This window comes from Pieris napi, chromosome 22 (genome assembly GCF_905475465.1).
Source record: "Pieris napi chromosome 22, ilPieNapi1.2, whole genome shotgun sequence".
NCBI classification, from domain to species: Eukaryota; Metazoa; Arthropoda; class Insecta; order Lepidoptera; family Pieridae; genus Pieris; species Pieris napi.
The window spans coordinates 3,512,664-3,535,811 of record NC_062255.1 but is presented as its reverse complement, the minus strand read 5'-3'; the positions used below and the strand labels follow the sequence as shown (position 1 = coordinate 3,535,811).

The following is a 23,148-nucleotide window of genomic DNA, read 5'->3' as shown; positions in this document are numbered from 1 at the left end:
TTTATCTTCCCATCTCGTACTGTTCGCCTTTTTACCTTTTTCCAATTTTTGGGTAGCAACTCGTTAGTTTTACTCCATTTCACAACTCTTTATGATGTCCTGTCCATCTCCACTTGTCTCTTCGAATACTCTTTGTAACGTATCCTGGTCCTTTTCCTAATGTTACTACATATATCTAACCTCTTTTGTTTCTATTAAGTAAATTTCCGTCCATTGCTCTTTGACAAACCTCAAACTATGTTTTGGGCATTGGTGAGGGCCAGCTTGTTATAAGGTAAGAGAAGTCTGCTGAAAGTCTTCCACCGTTCGCTTCACAAGGTCTTTTGCGAACTAGCGAAGTATGTATTCGACTCCCGGTGGGGTCTTTCCTGGATACTCATTCAAAGGCCGGCACCCACTAAAGTAGGTGTCTATGCGCTGCTGCGATGATCATAATACGAGACATTGTTATTGCAAACAATTTAGCAATGAAGCAAACTGTCTTGATAGTTGCGACCTTTCTATAAGAAGCTCAAAATTTTATCTCTTCCATGTATTTATATTTTAGAAATATCCTTATTCGTGCACAGAAACATACATATTTTTAAGTCGAAGTAAAAAGTAGACATGGGTAGAAATTGGCTGTGCCAAAAATCAATCTGGAACTGTTTCTGAAATACACCTTTTGTATGGCAATTAAAGCTTACAATAAATTACCAAAAGAATTAAAAGATCTTCCGACTAGAGTCTTTAAAAAGCGACTTGAAAAATTTACTATTCAATAAATGATTATTTGCGTGAGACACTGTAATTGATATACATTTAATATAGTAAGATAAGTACGATACAGATAATATAAGAATTGACTTTGACTAATAATGTAAAATTCCTTAAGAAAAATTTGCGCGCCATTGTGTGTGGCAGAATATGCGAACTGTTATACCCCTAAATTGTAAGCCTTAATGCTAATACAATATTAAAGACAGTCATGTCATCGTAAAGCTAAAACAGTCATGTCATCATAAAGTATGGGATATAGACACCATCCGTTTGGTAGCAGTCAGTCTGCTTTGAGATCTTATCCAGAACGGTTATTTTAATCAACCCTAATTACGAGTTTAAATCTTTGTATTAATCATTTCAAGTTAATAAATATAGCTAACTTAAATAAGTTTTTTTTTAAAAACTTAAATTCCTGAACTCGTATAACATTTTGGTGGCAGCGGTGGGATCCGGATATTCCAAGTGCCGTTCCGCAGACTCGCGCCGGATCTCGCGTAATCCAAACCGTAGTCCGTTACCATACTACGAATCCAGTGAATCTTGTGAATAGTGAAATAATATTCAGTGCAAATAAGTCCTGTGAAATAAATCATACCCGTCATACACTGTGGTGGTCCCAGAGAGGATCTGTGCTCTATAAATAGAAGATCAATATCCTGCCTATCTTCGAGTTGCAACCACTCACCTTCGACGTGCCCCAACGTGTCCTCAACCTGTCCTGGACGCGTCATTAACATACCCTGGGAAAAGAAACATCTACCTGTGAAAGAATCAAATTAAGAGATATAATTACTCGCTACATATCACGCATCGGAATGTTCCCAGCCGTCGCCGTCGTGTTCTTATCAGCCGCCCACATTGTATATACACAGTAAGTCTTTGGTCATTGTTTTGTTTAATTTTAGAGTTCCGTTGGTCAATTTGTAAAACCCTTCTCGATATTTTAAAGTGTATATCGTTAGTAAAATATTTGTAGTTATATCGGCTGAGAATCCTTTATCTTAACCAACAAAGGATTTATTTTTCTTGTTGTTGAATCTATTATGCTAGGACCACCCAAGGTTGAAGAGACCTCCCCTGAAAAATCGGACGAATCCGTAGAACCAAAAGGTCAACCTAAATCATCCCGGCAACCATCTCCATCCTCTAGAAGTACTAGATCTAAATCCAAAACTACTGAGATGGATATCAATGCCCTTCTTAAATTTATTAAGCCTTACGATGGGAGTAGGGAAAATCTTAACGCTTTTATTATTAAATGCACTAACGCCATGGACCTGGCGTCAGATGTTCAAAAACCAATGCTTTTTAAATACATAATTAATTCCTTAGAGGGAAAGGCTGCTACTACATGTGCAATAAAAGAATTTAATGACTGGTCCCAATTGAAAGAATTCTTAAAGACCCAGTTTAGTGAACATAAACACTACACACATTTACTAACTGAGTTACAGGAAAGTAAACAAGGTGTAAACGAACCGGTAAGTCAATTTTCATTACGTGTCGAAACGTCTTTATTTAATTTGTTAACAGAAATCTCTTTAGGTAATTACCCACAAAAGGAGATACCAGGTCGTATTGCGTCTACAGAGGACCTGGCCCTCCATCACTTCCTCATGGGCCTATTACCTAGACTTTCAAACTTAGTTAGAGCTCGAAATCCTAAAAGTTTAAATAGCGCAGTAAACTTAGCGATGTCTGAAGAAAAGATCCAGAATAGCCAATTCGCTAAACGCAATACCAGTCAAAGTCAGCCTCACCCTAATAATAACTCTAGGCCCCAAAGTAACCAAAATTCATCCGGTGGAAAACCTAATTTTAACTCTCCAAATAAGTCTTACCCAAGGTTTTCTTCAAATTATCCTAATAATTCCCAATCGTCCAAACAACCATCTTCATTTTGCAGATATTGTAAAGCTACGGGCCACGAAATTAAGGATTGCGAGCTCCGTATAGCTAACAATAATCGCCGCAATCAGAAGCCTGGTAATGGCAATTATTCCTATCCCAATCGAGTGTCCCATGTAGTTGAACACACCGATGAACCTGATGACGATTATCCTGTCGAACCAGAATCTTTAAACGAATAAACGTCTCGACTCGGTGTTGCACGAGACGAGCCTTTAAAGTCAACACCCATAATCCACAAATTCCTAACGACCCTATCCTGGGTAACCAACCCCAACAATCGCGTCGTTCTAACTCTCAACTTCCTAACGACCCTATCCTGGGTAACCAACCCCAACAATCGCGTCGTTCTAACTCTCAACTTCCTAACGACCCTATCCTGGGTAACCAACCCCAACAATCGCGTCGTTCTAATCTTCAACGTCCTTACGACCCTATCCTGGGTAACCAATCCCAACAATCGCGTCGTCCAAATCTCTACGTTCAAATTCCTCCACCTCCTAATGAAGAGGTATATGAAGTCAATATAGATACAACAAAAAAGTTACTTCCACATATATTAATAGAATCACAAATTTCAGATATCCCGTTATCTTTGTTGGTGGATTCCGGCTCTGCCATATGTTTATTAAAAGAATCCAGTATCCATATTAACCAAAAACTTAATAAAGAATTAATTAAAATTAAAGGCATAGACCCTGGAGATGAACCGACGCAAACTGAAGGTCATTTCCAATTAAAATTAAGAATATCTAAAACCAAATCCATTCCTTTTAAATTCCATGTTGTCAAGAATATTAACCTACCCTATGATGGCATTTTAGGTACAGATTTCCTAACTAATTTCGGCTGCAAAATCGATTATACCAATGATATATTGAAAGTCGGCAACGAAAGCGTAAAACTACATTTTTCCAAACCTTTTTATATTATTCCTCCCCGTTCTGAAAGTGTCATCGAATGTTCAGTCCAAGAAACTAAACTTAAAGAAGGAATTATAACAGACCAACATTTATCCAATAATCTTTTTATATCCAATTGTATTGTTAAGGTTAAAGACAATAATCGAATAAATCTTACCATAGCTAATACTTCTGAAAACTTTGCACATGTCAAACCAAATTTAAACTTAAATATAGAACCATTATGTCAAATGTCCTATTCCATAAATACAATGAACCAGAGGACTCTTGATCGAACAGAAGAGGTCATAGAATCTCTAAGAACTGATCATCTCAATCAAGAGGAGAAATCTGCCCTCATAGAACTCTGCTCTCAGTATTCAGATATTTTTCACCTTCCAGATGATCAATTAACCCATACATCAGCCCTAGAACATCATATCAAAACCACTAGTAATGTCCCTGTACACACTAAATCCTATAGATTTCCTGAGTGTCATAAAAAAGAAGTCGAAACTCAAATAAGTAAAATGTTAGATGACAAAATTATTGAACACTCCTCATCCCCCTGGAGTTCTCCAATATGGATAGTCCCCAAGAAGCTAGACTCTCAAGGCCAGCGCAGTTGGCGTATCGTGATAGATTATAGGAAATTAAATGATATCACAATCGGAGAAACCTACCCAATTCCACAAATATCGGAAATACTCGACCAATTGGGTAAGAGTAACTATTTTACTACTCTGGATCTAGCTTCTGGCTTCCATCAAATCCGTATTTCTCCTGAGGATGCATCCAAAACCGCATTTTCAGTCCCTCAAGGACACTTTCAATTCAACCGGATGCCGTTTGGGTTAAAAAATGCCCCCTCAACCTTCCAAAAACTTATGAACACTTGTCTTACAGGCCTCCAAGGTTCTAGGTGTTTTGTTTATCTCGACGATATCGTCGTCTACTCCTATGATTTAACCTCTCACATCCATAACCTTAAATCGGTATTCCAAAGAATTCGTAACTTCCATTTAAAAATACAACCTGCAAAATGTGAATTTCTTAGAAAAGAAGTTACATACCTAGGACATATCATTAGTCAAAATGGCGTTCAACCTAATCCAGCCAAAGTCAAAGCTGTCACAGATTTCCCTACGCCTAAATCCTCTAAAGATATTAAATCATTCTTAGGACTCGTCTCATACTATAGACGGTTCATACAAAACTTCTCCAATTTAGCCAAACCCTTGACCAATTTACTAAAGAAGGATGTACCCTTTTTATGGGAACATGCTCAACAACTGTCGTTTGAAACTTTAAAAAACCAACTTGTTTCTGCCCCTATACTAGCATATCCTGATTTCACCCAACCATTTATCCTTACCTGTGACGCCTCGAACTATGCGATATCCGCCATTTTATCCCAAGGTCAAATAGGCCAAGACCGACCTATAGCCTTCGCATCCCGTACAATGAATAAGGCCGAATGTAATTATAGTGTAACGGAAAAAGAATGTCTCGCTATAATTTTCGGCACTAAAACATTTCGTCCTTATTTATATGGTAACCGGTTTACAGTTGTAACGGACCATAAGCCTCTTCAGTGGCTTTTTAACTGTAAAGATCCGGGATCCAGACTAATTCGTTGGAGACTCAAACTGGAAGAGTTTGAGTATGACATAAAATACAAAAAAGGCAAAATTAATTCCAATGCCGATGCCCTTTCTCGATACCCGGTCAATCCAGTACAACCGGAACCTAATTCTGAAGGAGGAGGAGAACCAGTAGATAAAGACCTTATGGATCTTTTAATATCTCCGCCCTCATTCCATCCGGAAGAGTTACTTTCACCTAACTTTAATCCAACCACCCTAGATGGTAATGATTTACTCCCATTACCTGAATTAGAACCTAATTCTACATCCTCTGAACTACCCAATCAAATTACCGATTCACCCGTTCAAATCCCTGAGGTTACACCCCAGTTGCCTCAAGAACAAACAACTGGTCAAAACATCTATGATGATCCGATGCCTTCTACAAGTGCAAACCCAGATCTACCCGTGGATGACTATCCTACGTTCCTGAAATCTATGGCAAATAAAGATAAAAGCTTTAATGTCGATATTGAAGAATTTAATGAGAGTTTAATTAAGACAAACTCCAAAGTAATCCTAGTTCCCACTTCCATTGATCTAGACGAATCTAACCCTTATGTGCTAGATATTTTAACTGACTCCGAAATCTTAGAAAAGGCTCAGAATTCCGAAAAAGAACTTTTCTCTTTTCAAAAGATTGAATTTAATAATAAAATGTATTATTTCATATTTACTAAAGTCCATCACATTGACGAAGCATCATATCCCGAAATATTCCAAACCCTAAAGAATATTAGAAATGAATTAGTGATTTTCGGCAATACAGACGAAATTGCCATATCAGATATGAAAAACCCGTTTGAAAAACATTCATTCATTAAAATTTACAACATACTATGTTATCTTTTTCATAACGCTCAAATAAAAATCAAAATATATCATAATAATATCATATACCCAGCTCCTGTTGAAATCAAAAAGATCCTTTTCGATAATCACGACATCCCTATCGCTGGTCACTTAGGTTCAGTGAGAATGTACGACAGAATTAAACAATCGTACTATTGGAAAGGGATGCGTAGTGACATAGAATCTTATGTAAAGCAATGCAAGTCCTGTCAAGAGAATAAAGCACTTAGGAAACTAAACCGTGCTCCCATGCGAATAACGAGTACTTCAAGTGAACCATGCCAACGAATATCTATGGATATTGTCGGCCCTCTCCCGGAAACGGGCCCTGCTAAGCTTAGGTTCATTTTAACTTTTCAAGATGACCTTACCAAATTTTCGAGTGCTTACCCTATCCGTAGTACGACAGCCGAAGAGACAAGTGAATGTCTACTCCATTATATTTCCATCTTTGGCATACCCAAATCGATATTAACCGAACAAGGCACAAACTTTACATCTGATCTTTTTAAGAAAACTTGCGAATTCCTTAAAATCAAAAATCTGTGGGCCTCTCCCTATCACCCACAGACCCAAGGTGCCCTTGAACGGAGTCACTCCACTCTAAAAGAATACCTTAAATCCTATATTAATAAGGAACAATCAAATTGGCCTCGTTACGTATATACAGCAATGCTTGCATATAACACATCGGTACACTCGACAACACATTTCACACCCTATGAATTAATATTTGGTAATAAACCATTTATCCCAAATTCCATTTTCAATGAATCCCTAGGGGCTACTTACCCCGACTACGTCAGAATGCTCCAAAATCGCCTTAAACATTCAAGAGAAAAGGCTCTGGATTTCATAAAGAAATCCAAAGAATCTTCAAAGTCATATTATGACTCACATACCCGTACCATAAAATATAAAGCCGGAGAATACGTGTACCTTAAAAATCATTTAAGATTACGCAAAGCTCTCTCTCCATTATGGAAGGGACCCTATAAAATAATCAAAGTAAATAATAACAATACACTTACCTTACTTATTAATAGGCGCCATATTACCCATCATTTTGATCAGGTAAAACCCGCAACTAAAATAGATAACCTGTAAAATTAAATCGTAATAAATTTAAATACTTACTCATAAGACATCTCTAAAAACAAAAAAAAAATATATTTAGCATTTAACAGAGTATAGTTTAGTGAAGCTTAGCATATTTGCAGAATTCCAACCGGAGGTCAATTGCAACAGGACTACGCTCAAGCAATCAACGCTAGCGCAGGAATATATTTTGACTATTTAGGTACTTTGAAAATCAATAGTGCTGTTTTAAAGATTATAGTACCCATAGATATTTCACATTTTAACCCACACATAGAAAACATAAAACATGTCCTTAAAATTACTGAACACTTCTGTAATCAAACCCCGACCATTCAGTTGAATACAGATTGTTATAGTATGTTTCAACCTTTAGTTGTCCGCTATCATGATTTAGGTAGGGGTTTCCAAGCAATTTCTCATTTACTAAACAATAGAATAAAACGTAGTTCTTGGTTTGGAGGCGTTGGCATAGCCCTTAAACACATTATTGGTACTTTAGATGAAGACGATGCGGTAAAATATGATCAAGCCATAGATAGTGTCCAAAATGATATTAAACAATTATCCCATTTAATGAAAGAAAATATTTTAGTCACTACATCCGTTTTATCATATTATAATGAAAGCCTGAACAAGATAAGAAATAACGAAATCATATTAAATAACGCCATTAATAACCTCTCGTTGAACCTTAAAAATATTTCAGAGCTCACGAATGAACTGCATATGTGGACACATATAAATAAAATCTTTGACAGCTTAGAATCATCAATACTTACATTGTCCTTCCAGTTAGAAGACATAACAAACGCAATTTTATTCAGTAGTCAAAATATACTACACCCAGCCATGATAACACCTCAGCAGTTATACCAAGAACTAGCCGACAACTACAGATATTTGCCTAACGGTCTAGAATTACCTGTTTCATTAGATATAAGTTCAGTTTATATAATTTTAAGATTATGCAAAATAATTTGTTACTTTATTAATAATAAGATAATATTTCTATTGCAAGTTCCATTAGTGAAAAATGACCAATATATGTTGTTCCATAACATTGCTCTACCTACTCCATATAATTCTAAACATCCGAATTCATTTAGTTTAATTATACCAAGTAGTAAACACATTGCAATGACCAAAGATAAGACTCATTACTGCAGCATAGACAACCTTGAACTCTGTATAACTATACAACCCGGAGAGTTCATTTGTGACATACCCGACATATATTCCATAGATGCAAAACCCAGTTGTGAAAGTGAATTTTTATCCAAAATTATCAGCGAAGTTCCTAAACAGTGTGATACAAAGTTTATATTTGGTAATCTTGATATCTGGAAACCGATACAGAATAATAAGTGGCTTTATGTTCAAACCAAACCTAACAAAGTGTCTATAGATTGTATAAATTATATGCATGAAATTAATATTATAGGAACTGGTATACTTACCATTCCCGACCGTTGTACTGCGTTCTGTAAAAGTACTACATTGACACCTAAATATAATGTGTTAAATATTACGTCACCAATTAATAGCATTCCAGAATTTAATGTAATCAATGACCCTTGCTGTAACTATGCTAAGTTTAATGTTGTAATAGATAATGTGTCTCCTATTAATCTTCAAAATATAGATCTTGATGAGATAAATTCGGGAAGTAAACTCTTAACAAATTCCTTTTTACATAGTCTAAATAATATTGAAAACAAACCTCACATAATTAAATATGGGACACACTACTCTACTTTAGTAATAATTATTTCATTTATTGTAACCTTATATCTATTATTTTTAAGTTTTAAACTTTTAAAATACTTAATGTTACTTTATAAGAATAAAATAACCGTAATAGATAAACTCCCCACAGAACATGACTTGAAACACACAGAAATAGAAATAGAAGATTTTGCTCCTACAAGGACACAAATATAATCAAAACTTATTTACCCTTTAAGTTTTGTCTAAAAGGGGGAGATGTTATACCCCTAAATTGTAAGCCTTAATGCTAATACAATATTAAAGACAGTCATGTCATCGTAAAGCTAAAACAGTCATGTCATCATAAAGTATGGGATATAGACACCATCCGTTTGGTAGCAGTCAGTCTGCTTTGAGATCTTATCCAGAACGGTTATTTTAATCAACCCTAATTACGAGTTTAAATCTTTGTATTAATCATTTCAAGTTAATAAATATAGCTAACTTAAATAAGTTTTTTTTTAAAAACTTAAATTCCTGAACTCGTATAACAGAACGATTTACGATTGCACCACCTAAGCATTTTTGTACCATATTCTTGCAATAAATAAATAAATAATTATTATTTAAACTCTAGTCTTCAGAATCGCTTGCTTTACTTAATCTCTTAATACATATTTGAAATTAACGAAACATGCTATTAGGTGATTTTAATAAGGACTTCAGTACGTCTATGGTACATGAAATTGTATAAACATATTCACATACATATTTATTGATTACCCGCCATTGATACTTGAGATTGACGTACCATTTAATGTGAAACAGAATTTCACAACTCATATCGAGTTCATCCATTCGATACGTAAGCCCATCAGAGTGTAGCATCGAGCGGTCCGATACGGTCTATTGCATTGGTACTGTATCGGGGTCTCAACACATAAATCCACATAAAATCTTACCGGAACTATTGGTTTAGCTGTGAGAGTCCAGGAAATTTTCTTGTCTCGTGAAGTAAGCTGGGGTCTTGGTTACGCTACAATAATAAGGTTTAGAATCATCTAGGAAAGTGAGCCTAGCATAAGAAAAGTCTTTATGAAATATGTATCTAACTATACACTTACGCCTTTTTCACAAAGACAGCTAGAGACCGTGGATATCCACTTGCTACGGTCTTCTCTCGCTATTATGACATTCACCACGCATGTCTGTGGGTTATTGGTACTGATGACCTGTCCCTTTCCTAGTACGTCCTGGATTTGGACTAGATATCCATCCACGGATGCCCTGTATAAAAGTCAAAAATCATTTAATCATATAGGTAACACAATGTACACTTATGAATGTCAAAAAAAATAAATGTAAATGAAATGCTTCTAACTTTACATTTAGTGCCAGTTCTCAAATGAAGGGCGTAGAACGGAAGCAAAGAACTGGCAATAAACTCTCCGCCACTCTATTTAATCGGCATTTTTGTTTTTTACACAAAGTTTGTAAAGAGCTACAACCATTACATCATGTTCCACATGACATCTTAAGTAATTAATAATAATAACATAAATAAATTAAAAACAAAGACCTATATTCTCCTGGTAAGCCACTTCTCCATCATCGTTTCGCGCCAAATTCCTAATCATTCCCTTTCGTATCCTTGTCAATACATCCTCTTTAATACCACATTGCTGCACTTAATCCTAACTATACATATAGCATTTTTTGTTATTTCTATTTATTTTAAGTCTTCAAACATTTGAGAAATTAAGTTTTCTTCAGTACTAACGGCTGCACTTTAGTACTATATCCAGCGACGTTTTATAAAACCAATGAATTACATATCACACTACAAAAAAAAAATTTCATTGATCTGTGGCCGTAACTGTTCATCGAAGAGCTGTAATAAAAATACGCATCGCTAATGTTTTATCTGTATAAACTCTTTTAATATTTATCGAGTCCCTCAAGAACACACTAAAAGCAGTAATCACCGCTGAAGCAGCTACGTGAACTTGAGGTATGAATAATGCTAATAGCATATTATGTACCATAAGGTTTGCTGTAATACATATGTAATCTACTTATAAATTCGATTATACCCGAAACTTGGTATGATTAGAATGAGGTCAGTGTTTTCTATTAAAATGTGCAGCTGAAATGTGAGAAAGTTTTTTTAAGGATTGCTTAATAGTAAGGATAACGTTATCAAAAGCTGCGCATACGACCGTTATCCCTGAGAGCATCGGGAATTCTATAGAAGTTTTTGCTTTTGTCAAGAAGGGTGCTCATAGCGTTCCTTTTTTCTCACACCCCTGTGATTTATGTGCCCTTCGGTTTAAGTCGAATCGATTCTTCCCGAAACTCGGTATTCCATTTTTAAATTTCGACGGATACAGCGTCTCCGGTGTTGTCACCACAACTCTGATCGTTAGGAGTCCTCGTACGTTACGTTTATTTTGTTACACCAAAGGGATATTAACGGAAGTGGTTTTTAACAATTTTGTTTTTGTTAACCGGTCAACACCATTGTAGTGCGTACCGCGTGCGCCGGCGTTTAGTTGTGATCGCAACACGGACAAGAATAGCCGTTGCGTTACCGCCTTTATCGGAGTTTAATATGATCCTTATAGTTGTAAAGTCATATTAAATTTTAATACATAAGTGAATTGGTGCGGTATATCGCATATAAAATATGTACACAGTGAGAGAATTTTTATCTTTTTTGTGATAGTGATAAGCGTATGATAAAAGGACAGTTGATAGCTGAGTGCGGTAACCGGTATACGTTTTTGAATTGATATTATGGAAAGGCAAATGAGTGATGCGCTTGCGTCGATGCAAGTAGCGATGGACCTATTTTTGTAGCACGGAAATAAGAGCGGCAACAGGAGTAAAAAGTTTCAGCCCAAAAACTTGTGAGCGGTGTGTGTGATATTTGTGAGGAAGGTCAATATGAAGAAGAGTGCCTTGTTGAAATTAAAAGCGATATTTGGGTCAAGAAAAGGTTAGTTTTTTATTAATGATTTAATAGTAAATTTAGGTACAGTTTATATATGAGAGAAATATGTTGATAAATCGAAGTTCACAACATGTTATTATGAACTGTTGAACTTTGCAGATATAAAAATGAATAAATATAAATGTAATCAAAACAGATTACTGTATTCGTTTATAGTGTCCATATATAAATAATTTAATAACATAAAATCTAAGTCTAGTTCATAGGCACTCAGCCAAAACGCTAATATATGAAAAAATTCTGTAATTATAAATTTGTCATTAGTGTGGTTTTTCCTATCAAATCTAAATTATATATTTAAAAAAGTAATATCTAAACTTATATTTAAAATCAAGGGAGTAGTGAAATCAGAAAGAGAAAGAAGTAACTTCCCGCACACTTGTATTCGACTAGTTTTGATGTAATTTGTTTTTGTATTCTTGAAGTAATATAGCGTTTTATGCGAACTATACACAAGACGTAAGCCTAATTTTGTACGTAAAAAAACTTATGACGCAGAGCCCAACCAGTATAGTTCAAATTATATTTAGTAATTCCTTTATTCAAGAATTTCGAGAGCGCCTCGCCATATCTAAGTATTTTACACGCATAGTTACACGCCACTACACAGACATATTCTAGCTTAGAAACGTCTGTATTTTAAAACTAAAAGCCATATAAATCTGTCATTTAAGTGTTTATTTATTGCGACATTTATTTCGTGTCTTATAATTGTTTTAATGAGTTGTAACACGTAATGTCTTGGTACTTCAAATTGTTAATAAAAGATAGGCCTCACTAAATCAAATAAAAATTGATTTATTCATAGGTTCTATCAAGGTCTTAATTTAGTACCAGTTCTCAAATCAAGAGCTGGTCGAACTGGCAAGAAACTCTCCTACTCTTAGTATTGTCTTTTATTAACATAACTTTTACACATTTAAAGAAAACACTTCTTACCGGATTGAAGTTATGTATTATTATAAACTTATAATTATTTTACATAATTAAAAAAAAAACCGGCGTTTCGCGTGATTTACAGCGTACGTGGTCACGGTGACTCTCCTACTCTTTTAAAATTTAAAATACCAATCTCTACAAACAAGATCATTATTGAAACATTCATTGTTTGAAAGTGATGACAATTTCTTCAATTGAACTTCAAGATTCCATTTTATAGAATAGAAGCTCACCTTTGAGTCTTACTGCCAATCATTCGGTGAGAAACGCTTGTGTTGCCGATTTTATAACAATCGTGCGCCTTCTTGAAAGACCCTAAAGCGTATGAGTTCTTAATTACTTCCAGTTTGCTTCATTAGTAAATATCCCCATATTATAATGGTGGCGGAAATCAATTGTAATTTATTTAAGTCATATAGAACAGAGCGTCTTCTTAATTCACACAGCGATATTTTTTGTAACCCAATATTAATTTAAATATTTATAAATGTATGTAGATAACCTAGCTCGTTTATGTACTAGCATTCGACTGATAAGCACGTGTTTCAAGACGTAATATTCATAATGAAAATTTACGCCCATTGTTTTCTTCAGTATTCGAGATAGTGAGCTGTGTGTTGCGTGTTTCAGTTGTGAATTTATTTAATTTAAATTATGCTTTCTTGCTTCTGCGCTCAGCACAAACGTGGTGAGTTTCGTTATTCATATTTATTTAATTATTTTTATGGATCTTGTACTATCTGTACTGATGTAAAGTTAACTAGAACAAGGATTGATTTTGAATAAATCTTGTTGACAAGCGATTCTAATGATGCTCGCTGCTCTTGTCATAGATACTTATCCAATATTGTCGCTACCGACTTGTATTGACTGATTTGGCAGTGAAATCAATAGTATTATTAATTCTTTACTATACGTCCGTCACGCATTCAATTTGTTTTAGCGAATATTTCATTAGTTAATAGTAGTAACATTGTTACTGGCCTTTTATAGTATTAAAAATAAATAGACCATGCATATTATTTACGACAGTTGAAGAGCGCAATGTCGTTTCCCAAATAACTGCATAGATATGAAAAGTTTGTGCAAAACGAAGCGAGAACGAGTTCGCATTAAATTGAACTAAAAATGAATTAGAAGTGTATTTTCGTAATCGATTATACAAATGCATTCTCTGTTACGATTGTTTGACTACTTGAGTACCTCTTCATAGTGGATAGCGAGAGATACGTAGGTATATAGAAAGGGAGACGGTGGTAATAGATAACAACTATATATATGTTACGTGAAATCTAGCCCTAAGCTTCGAAAACCAAGAGTTGTTAATCGAAGGTGTTCAGAATGTCAGAAACCGTAACAAACAACTGCCTATTGTTAAAACAACAGCCACCAGCTAAGATTCAGAATTAAAACTTAAATGACTTCGGTATTTCATACATTTTGACATGGAGGAGAAAAAGACGTCATGAAGCTGGAATTTTGTTCTGTTACTCTTCACTTTAATTAAATAATTTTATGATTTTTAAAGCGTTGGCTTGTCTTATTAACAATTTAACATCCTACATACCAAATTAGTTTTAAGCGGTAAAAGTTAATTTAGTATAACCGTCTTCATGGCAGTGTTTAACCTATATGGTGTATAACAGGGTTCAATTCTGGATACAAACACTTTTAGGCGTCGTTAGACACAGTAGGCTGATGTGTAACTTCAAAATATATTAATGATGACTAGTTTTCTGGTTAATAGTTAATTCTCGTTTACGATTTTTCTTATATATTATCTTATATCGCTAAATTATTATTATTTTTTTAGTCTTTATCTTGCAATCAGTCAGCTAGACTATGAGCAGATGTGTTGAGAGCTGTTAGGCGTTCAGAGCAAAATCTCCATCGAGACTGCTCCTTTCTTTCAACCGTGTCTATGAAGACTTAGGATTTGTCGCCTTATAAGCCTATTATTAGGTTCGGTATGGTTAGTTGCGTGGCAAGCAGTGGATGTATTTCTAGCCTTTTTCTGTATCCAGGTCCTGCTCCAGGTCTTGATCTCCTCTTTAAAGTCCTGATTTTGAGGTGCTCATTAATCTCCGATGTTTTTATTAACCACGGATAGTTGGAAAAATTATGATATAGATATAATACATTAAATATGTTTCCTGATTTAACGACTACTTCAACTATTTAAATATATGAAGGGGATAGTTCGTCTTACATGCTATAAATAGCTGCACTTAAATTTTTTATACACCTTTCGTTTCAATATCACTTTTAATGTGTGTTTTGATTCTATGTTTGATATTACCGTATGAAATTATAATTTGATTGACGGTCACATTAAAAAGATGATTCAGAAGTGCTCGGTAAAAAGCTTTTTCATTAACTTAATATCCGAATGAACATTAATTCAATTGTCTTACAGTTAAATTCCTTTCACAAATTAATGCAGCGTAAAATATTTCTGTGAAAAGTGCATTATAAGTGAAATTCTTTTCATACAAATACGATACTGGGCAAATGCAAATCAAAAATTAACAAAACTTTACACTTCGACCCTAAAACTGGTTTATAATTTTGTATGAGATTTTGGTAACTTAATTCTAAGGGTGTGAAATCAGTAAACAAGTTGCGTCCGTGATACGTTGGTAACGTATCACGAACCTTCTGTATAGTAGGGCCTTGTAGTTAGCAATTTCTTAATGGAAAACTATTGTATAAGAATAATCTAGAAGAGTTTCAACCATTTTTATCTTGGTCCTTAGATGTCTGCATTATTTCTTTATGTTCTCAAAGTCATGCTGGTTTACAACTACTCCGCTAACACTGCTACCACGACGACATAAAAAATTGTTTACGAGCATCTTTAATATCTTGCGGTAAAATCCCACAAGGTACTCACATCCGGGTTAAGTGTCAAGTTGGCAATCTATTGTTTTCATTATCTCCTTGGTGAGAAAGGATTGCTGTTGCATCACATTGCAGCACTCGCTGTCAGTGAAATTGTATACTGCAACGACGTTTACATCTAAGGAACTTAATATAACTTTAGATCTAGTCGAGTAAGTCTCTGTATAAGTGGTCTTTTGTTGTTGAAATTTGTCTAGTGAGGTTTTTTAATGAGAATTCACTTCCTCTGTGACATAAAAAGTCATATACAACTTGAAAGTTCTAGTTTCGATACCTGAGTAGTATCTTCTTGTTTAACTGCACTGAATGCTCGCCTAAATAATGATTTGTAAAATAGTTTACTGTTCGTTCTATATTTACCTAAATTTACTCATCATTCTATTTTAGATTAGTACTAGTGGACCCCACAGACGTTGTCCTGCATGATATTTCAAGCTATTAGGATATTAAAGTATGAAAGTACCGACTGCAGCGCCACCTGCCGGGCTGATTTGTGAATCTAAACCATTCCCAGATCCCCTTGAATACACACAAAATTTTTTATCAAAATCGGTCCAGTCGTTTGAGAGAAGTTCAGTGACATACACACTCACAGAAGAATTATATATATATAAAGATTATCAGAATTTTTGAGTAGAAATCTGTGTTCGATTTTTTAATTTGCCTTAATTATTCTTTTGTTTTTAAACACTTGCGCAAAGTTAAACGAATTGAAGGCTGACGGCGTTGCTAATGAATCAGTAAATAAACAACATCAAAAGAACTATTTAGTGTCTACCGCTCTACTCTGCCTACTTAAAGTAGGTGAGGTAACACCGGGGAGTACTTTGAATGTTGCCATGCTTTTAATAACATACTGTATAGCCCTAGGTCGATGTACCAGTATTCATCTTACATACTGGTAATTAATAAAGTTATTATTCTTATATTGTATATACAAACTCGTTAGTACCAGTTTTTGACCACGGTTTTTTTTAAACTCTTTCCGTTTACCTTTTCTATACAAAGTTACATATATGTTTTCGGCGCTTCCTAGCCAAGAGTCTACATATTATATTAATTTTGCAGTTTTAGTATGACTGAGTTTGATTATAATGCATTTAGCACCCGTGATGTGAAACAATAACAAAAGATCCACTTATAACTTAATATATCTGTTCTATTCTATATACTCATATCATATCTGTTATACTCATTTTTACACGCTTTATATTAGCTTCACCTGTATGTATGTATGTATGTAACCGACTCCTTCGGACTCGATTTTGACCCACTTTTAACGGACAGATTTAATTCAAACTTTGCGCACCTGTCAAAGATCGATGACAATGCAATAATCCGAAAAAAAAAAGAAAAAAAATTTAACTAAAAAATAAATAATAGTTTAAAAAAACTAGAACACACGCTTTTAAAGCACATCAAACTAAAAAGTGAAAAATAATTCCTAATTTAGGTTGAAAATGGTAATGAACAAAAAATACTGGTATTATTGTGAAAAAGCGTGGGGCGCTCTGTGCCATATTTTTCGTCTATCGAGTTTTAGTTTGATGTGCTTTAAAAGCGTGTGTTCTAGTTTTTTTAAACTATTATTTATTAATTATGTGATGTGTAATTTGACCTTATCATGAATTTAATACTGTAATAATATAGTTTAGTGTCAAATTTTGTAGACAACCGAAGAGACAAAATATTGATTTTCATTATAAGCGCACTCGGCGTGAACCGATTTCTTTTTATGATTCAATTAACTTTCGCTTAAATATTGTATTAAATGTAACATCTTTTTATAAAGTTGTTTGTAATGTTGGCCTATAGTGCATAATACCAGTCAAGAGATGAGGATAAAAATCTAAACATTATTGTATCGAAACAATTGGCAAACCTGACGCGAATCTGTGACATAAAAATATTTTTAGGTCTGGGCCTCAGATTTCTGTATCTGTTTCATGATCATTTGATAATCTAATAGGCAAGTAGGTGATCAGCCTCTTGTGTCTGACGCCGTCGACTTTTTGGGTCTAAAGCAAGCCGGTTTCCTCACGATATTTTTGTTCACCGTTCGAGCGAATGTTAAATTAATGCATAATAGAAAGAAAGTTTGGTGCACAGCTGGGAATCGAACCTACGACCTCAGGGAGTTGCACGCTGAAGCCACTAAGCCAACACTGCTATATGTGGTATAATAAACAATAAATCTATGTAAAATGTTCGATGTACCTACATCTGCTCGCAATCTGAACATTTGCGCTTGTCTACCTCATAGTGCCATGAGTTTTAGCCGAACACACTCTCTTCGTGCATAGGTAAATAGTCAGAGTTTGTTAAGTCAACACCAAACCTTATATGTAAGGTTCCCACGGACGTATAAAGATATGATCTTAACGTCACCTCAAAAGAAAGTCTAGTGAAGACGACACTGCTAATTAAAAGTACGAAATGGACATCACAATAACTCCTAACTATCTTGGTACTGATAAATCTTAGCATTTTGAATTGTGATGAACCGTTAGATTGGGTTTTAGTAGTAGTTTAGTTTAGGAAGTTATTTAATTGCATAGTTTTTCTGTTTCTTGTGATTTTATTTTTGTTAATTTGGTTATTCTTGTACTTTACTCCTTGTATTTTTTTTACCTTAGGGTGGCCTGGAAGAGATTGCTTGTTAGCTATAAGATCGCCTGTTGCATTCCTTATAATTTAAGTTACTTGTTATTATTTGTAATGTAACGAAGTTCTAATAATTAGATAAATATCTTTATCGAAAACATTTATTCTATTTAATCTTTCGGCCTCATAGACGTATGTATATGAGAAAATATAATTATCTTACACTATTATATGAATAATTATATCTTCGATTACAGTTAAATAGTAAACTTGATCAATCGTTCACCCGTTTTTACATCGAGTGCTACAAAGATAATTTAGATATCATCTCAAGTAATAAATACGGAGAATATTTCAACTTATGTAAGTTCGCTTCAATGTTAGAATCGTGAAAACGTGAGCTATGGTTTCTAACAAAAAAGGTACCGTTGTATCTTGTTTTTGTAGTGAAAACAAGGAAGTAATTTGTTTTATTGCTATCATTAGACGAATTATTATTTCTTAACGGACATCTTATAACAGTCGATTTACCTTTTAGGTAAACTTAAAATTCTATTAAGTTCAGTTAAGAGTCAAGTTCATTTGTTTTCTGTAAGTTTAAATTTCGAACGTGAATCTTTCCAATATTTTATCAGTTATTCAGCTATTCGGGGCGACGACGAATCTAGCAATGAAAATTCGGACTTTGTTCTTACATAAATAAACGAATGCCCTAATATAAATTTTAAATACGTAAAAGTTTTAACTACCCTATTCATAAAAACTAAATCAGTAATTGGACTCTTTTAATTTGAGCATCTACTCTTTAAAACAAATTGTGTTTACGCTTAGGTGAAAAATGAATACTTTATTTAAAAAGCAATTAGACTGGTTTCGTTTGTATGAATGTGGGCTAGTAACATTGGTTTTACTCTAATCATAATATCATCTATCAACTGGATGTGGCAGCTCTCGCTGACAGACTGCTGAAGAGCCCTCGAAACATTATATCAATAATGTAACAGGCAGTTTATATCCGTTTAAGATTTATGTGTAGTACTCGCATAAACCGAAGACTATATTTTCTGTTAAGAGGTATGTTTAGCCGTACGAGCCCTAAATTTCACCAACATCATCTTAATGGTTGGAGGTCTTCCACAGACCGTTTCACAAGGCATTTTCTTTTGCGAACTATCAAACTGTGGAATCGACACCCGGTGGGGGTCTTCCCTCAGAGATACGACCTCCAAATGTTTAAAAATTGTACTCCTCCCTCAAAGGCCGGCAACGCACCCATTAAAAATGGGTGTCTATGGGCTGCGAAGACTGCCGGTCGTCCCACAAGCTCGTTTGCTCCCCATTATATAAAATAAAAAAAACGACCTGGTCAATGAGACATCAATAATAGACTTATTAGAGAGTTTTTATTAATGGTGTATGCAAAGGTAGAGTACTTGGTACAAATACTTTGTTTTAATTACCTTAAGGATCGAGTTATCTTCTCTCATAATATGCAGACTAAAAAAAACCTCTCTGTATCTGTTTAGTCAGCATAATCAAGCTTAACACAAAGGACTGGTTTTAACAAGGAACTGAAAGGGTTAAGAAGATTCAGTTAACTGTATTTACAGACATTTTTGGTTTAATGGAGTATTTTTGGTTCAAGAAAATAACACTACTCTTTATTTGCTCTCAACGATATGTACCAACGGATAATAATAAATATATATTTTACCAGGAATAAATTATTGTTGTGTTGACGGTATTTTATTGTAGAGTCCCTTTCGTGCTGTATCCGCTTTCTTTTGCTATTAGAATATTAATAGAAGTATCTATTCCGGGTCAAGGAATGTCTCATATAAACATAGTATACAATCTTGGTAAACATAACATATTAGTATTTCCTCATATTGCCATTTGCAAAATGTACACCAAGGATTTGTTGGTTAACTGTTAAATATACGAAGGTTTTTGGTTCGATGACAAAATATTTGGTTTGACTGATAAGCAGAGTACCGAACACCTACTTGCAAATGTTAAAAATTTTGTAAGTGATATATTCTTTCTTAGCACAATTTATCTAAAACAATATTATTCCCAATTTTATCCGTTTTATGTGGTTTTGCACAATTTTTTTAAAGATAGTTAAAGTCCCAAGATCGAATCTAGGACCCTATAGATATCTAAAGCGCTACTTGAACAATTTAAACTAAATATGTAAAAAGTATGAGTTAAACGTCGTATTATGTTTAACTTGACAACATGAAACGAGTAATATGTATGTATAGATTTTCCTGCGCGTGACCTTAGTGGTAATATATGCGAAACCTGTTTACGTCCATTCAACGTTTGAACCCCGTGACTTCCAGTAATAAATCGATCACACATAGTGTTGTTGACAAATTTTACCTTGTACTATACTTGGTTTAATTATCAAAATATATATGTCTCAAGTATAGTAATGATAATACGCGTGATTATATTGTTATTATGTAAAAAATGTTTAAAATCACATGCTTTATTACTACTATACTTGAGACATATAGTATATATTGTAAAACTCTCTATGTACACAATCTTTGTTCGAAATTTAAACATTTTATTTAACAAAAATTTACTACAAGTATTTCGGCCCACCTTTAGTGATGGCCTCCATCACAGGTGAAAGAAATTTTGTGACTATTCATATGTTCAATATAAACAGCCTGTACATCAATAAAAACATGATTTTTGAATTCTATATTTCATTTAATTATATACCAATATGAGGTTTAGGAAAACCTTTAAAGTTAGCCATCAAAAGAACAAATACGCTATAATGATTCTGTTAAAGTTTGCAACAAGTATGGTTTACTGTGACAAGGTAGTGAGTCAATACTTTACCCTAATGAAAAGTGTTCCAGGCAACACCATGCACATTCTCACCCTCTAAAACCGCAACTCCCTTAACACGGTATAAATGAAATGTATATACGTATATTATACCTTAAATAGTCGTGTGAGTTATTTAACATTAAAAAATAAGCTTTTAGTGAATTTACGGACAGTGGTAATTATATATATTTGGTAACACACTGTTTGACATAGGGCCAATAGGCATCACCAGTCTTGCCAACATTACTATATATTTATGCTCTCAATTCAACAAGTAACAATTCGCTCTTAGCCGTAAAACTCTATAATGGGACATGCACCAACGTTTTATGATAAAAAATTTATTATTAACTTCACTAAGAGAGTTAATGGCAAGTTTCGATCTTCTATACTGTTTCAAAGTCCAAACTAAACTCTTTATAACAAATTTGAAGGGACCAAACATTTTTATTCGTTATAGGGAGTGAATAGAAAAAAAACAACAATTACAATCATTTCTAATTTTATTACTTCAATAGGTAAATTATTCTAAACACATAACGCTTTTCTCTTACTGGCCATCTTGACAGTTTCAAAGTTTGTTTACGACTGATAATACACGATAGGTGACGCTGGTGCGTTTAGTTACGGAGACCAAAATTTCCTACAGGCAATGTAATCTAAGAATAATGGCACACGTGTTAATGCAATTAATAATAACAAAGACGAGAAGGTTGTTTATGACCACAGGTGTCTTTCATAGAAATTTCGATTTCTAGATTATGTCTAAATATGAAAATATTTCCTCGTAATAGAGAATGGCTGTTGTTGAATTAATGTATGGGTTTTGTGGTAAACCAAACATATTTAACTCATTTATAGAGAGATTTTTGTTATAACGAATGACGTTAACAGTTTACACTGTAATTATATTTAGATAACCCAAAATAATTTCCGTGACAACAGATCAAATACGGTCAAAATAAACAACCGTAAAGACACCTTATCTTTGATTACAAACTTTAGTCACGAAAGTACAGTTATGTAATTGATCTTTAATCTATTTTTTACAGAGAGGCTATCTATCTCATTGGACGATGACACTTAAGATAACACGCTTAATAGTTTATCAAAACTGTAAAATTATGATTTATCTAATAAATATTTAGATAATCCATGATGTCTTTAATATGCAATAGGAGGCAAACGAGCAGAAGGCTCACCTGATGTTAAGTAATACTGCCGCCCATGGACGCTGACATTGCCAGAAGGAACGCAAGTGCGTTGCCGGCCTTTTAAGAATTGGTAAGCTCTTTTCATAAAAGACCCTAAGTTGAATTGGTTCGCAAATACTTCAGTGGGCAGCTGGTTAATCTGTTTCCAGTTTTTATTTTATTTTTATGTTTTTTTTAATATGAACAGGCCTAGATGCAAGAGATTCACATCTCTGTTTGAACATTCGCTTTAACAGTGAAGGAAAATATCGTGAGGAAACCGCCCATAGACCTATGTGAGTCAGGCCCAGAATGCTGATCACGTCCTTGCCTATTAGAACATGATCTCGAACAAATCTGAGGTTTGGAACCAATGGCTATAGTATGACATTAAATACACAAGTACAAGTGACCAATACTTAATAGTCGCTTACTACCAATCAATAGAAACTATAATTTATGCATTATTATATGGGGGTAAAATATCTTGAAATTGTATTCAAAAACTTTAACTATAAAGAACTTTTTTTCTAATAAGAATGTTATTTTTTTTACATGAGAAACTAACTATACGAACGAGATACACGTCGCCATCAGTCGTCCTAATTTTACTCTACTAGACTTATTCTGATAATCTTTAATGCCCTTTTGAATTGGTTAAACACGCTAATATTACGGAATTTAGACTTAAAATATATAAAAGTATATGTTAATAAAGAAACGCTTGTAAAATTAAATCGTGTGTTTGATATATAATACCATATATA

At 34.1% G+C, this 23,148-nt stretch overlaps 2 protein-coding genes across 6 annotated transcripts in view; both read left to right on the top strand.

Moving 5' to 3' along the window:
- The window catches only part of LOC125060691 (putative uncharacterized protein DDB_G0277255), a 50,831-nt gene that overhangs the window by 8,413 nt on the left and 19,270 nt on the right, over positions 1–23,148 (top strand). Inside the window, exon 1 of one of the 5 annotated variants that reach the window (XM_047665695.1) lies at positions 11,440–11,876. The exons of 1 other annotated variant lie outside the window; for it this stretch is intronic. In XM_047665695.1, coding sequence (XP_047521651.1) covers positions 11,825–11,876 — 52 coding nt within the window. In that variant the 5' untranslated portion in view covers positions 11,440–11,824. Of the gene's footprint in view, positions 1–11,439; positions 11,877–13,375; positions 13,519–23,148 lie in introns of those variants that run through there. 3 more of the 5 variants (XM_047665694.1, XM_047665691.1, XM_047665692.1) reach the window with 3 other exon arrangements.
- Positions 910–9,433, top strand: LOC125060693. Its single transcript, XM_047665696.1, has 2 exons — positions 910–1,633; positions 7,291–9,433. The coding sequence occupies exons 1-2, from the start codon at positions 1,578–1,580 to the stop codon at positions 9,110–9,112; spliced, it is 1,878 nt and encodes a 625-aa protein (XP_047521652.1). The 5' UTR covers positions 910–1,577; the 3' UTR covers positions 9,113–9,433.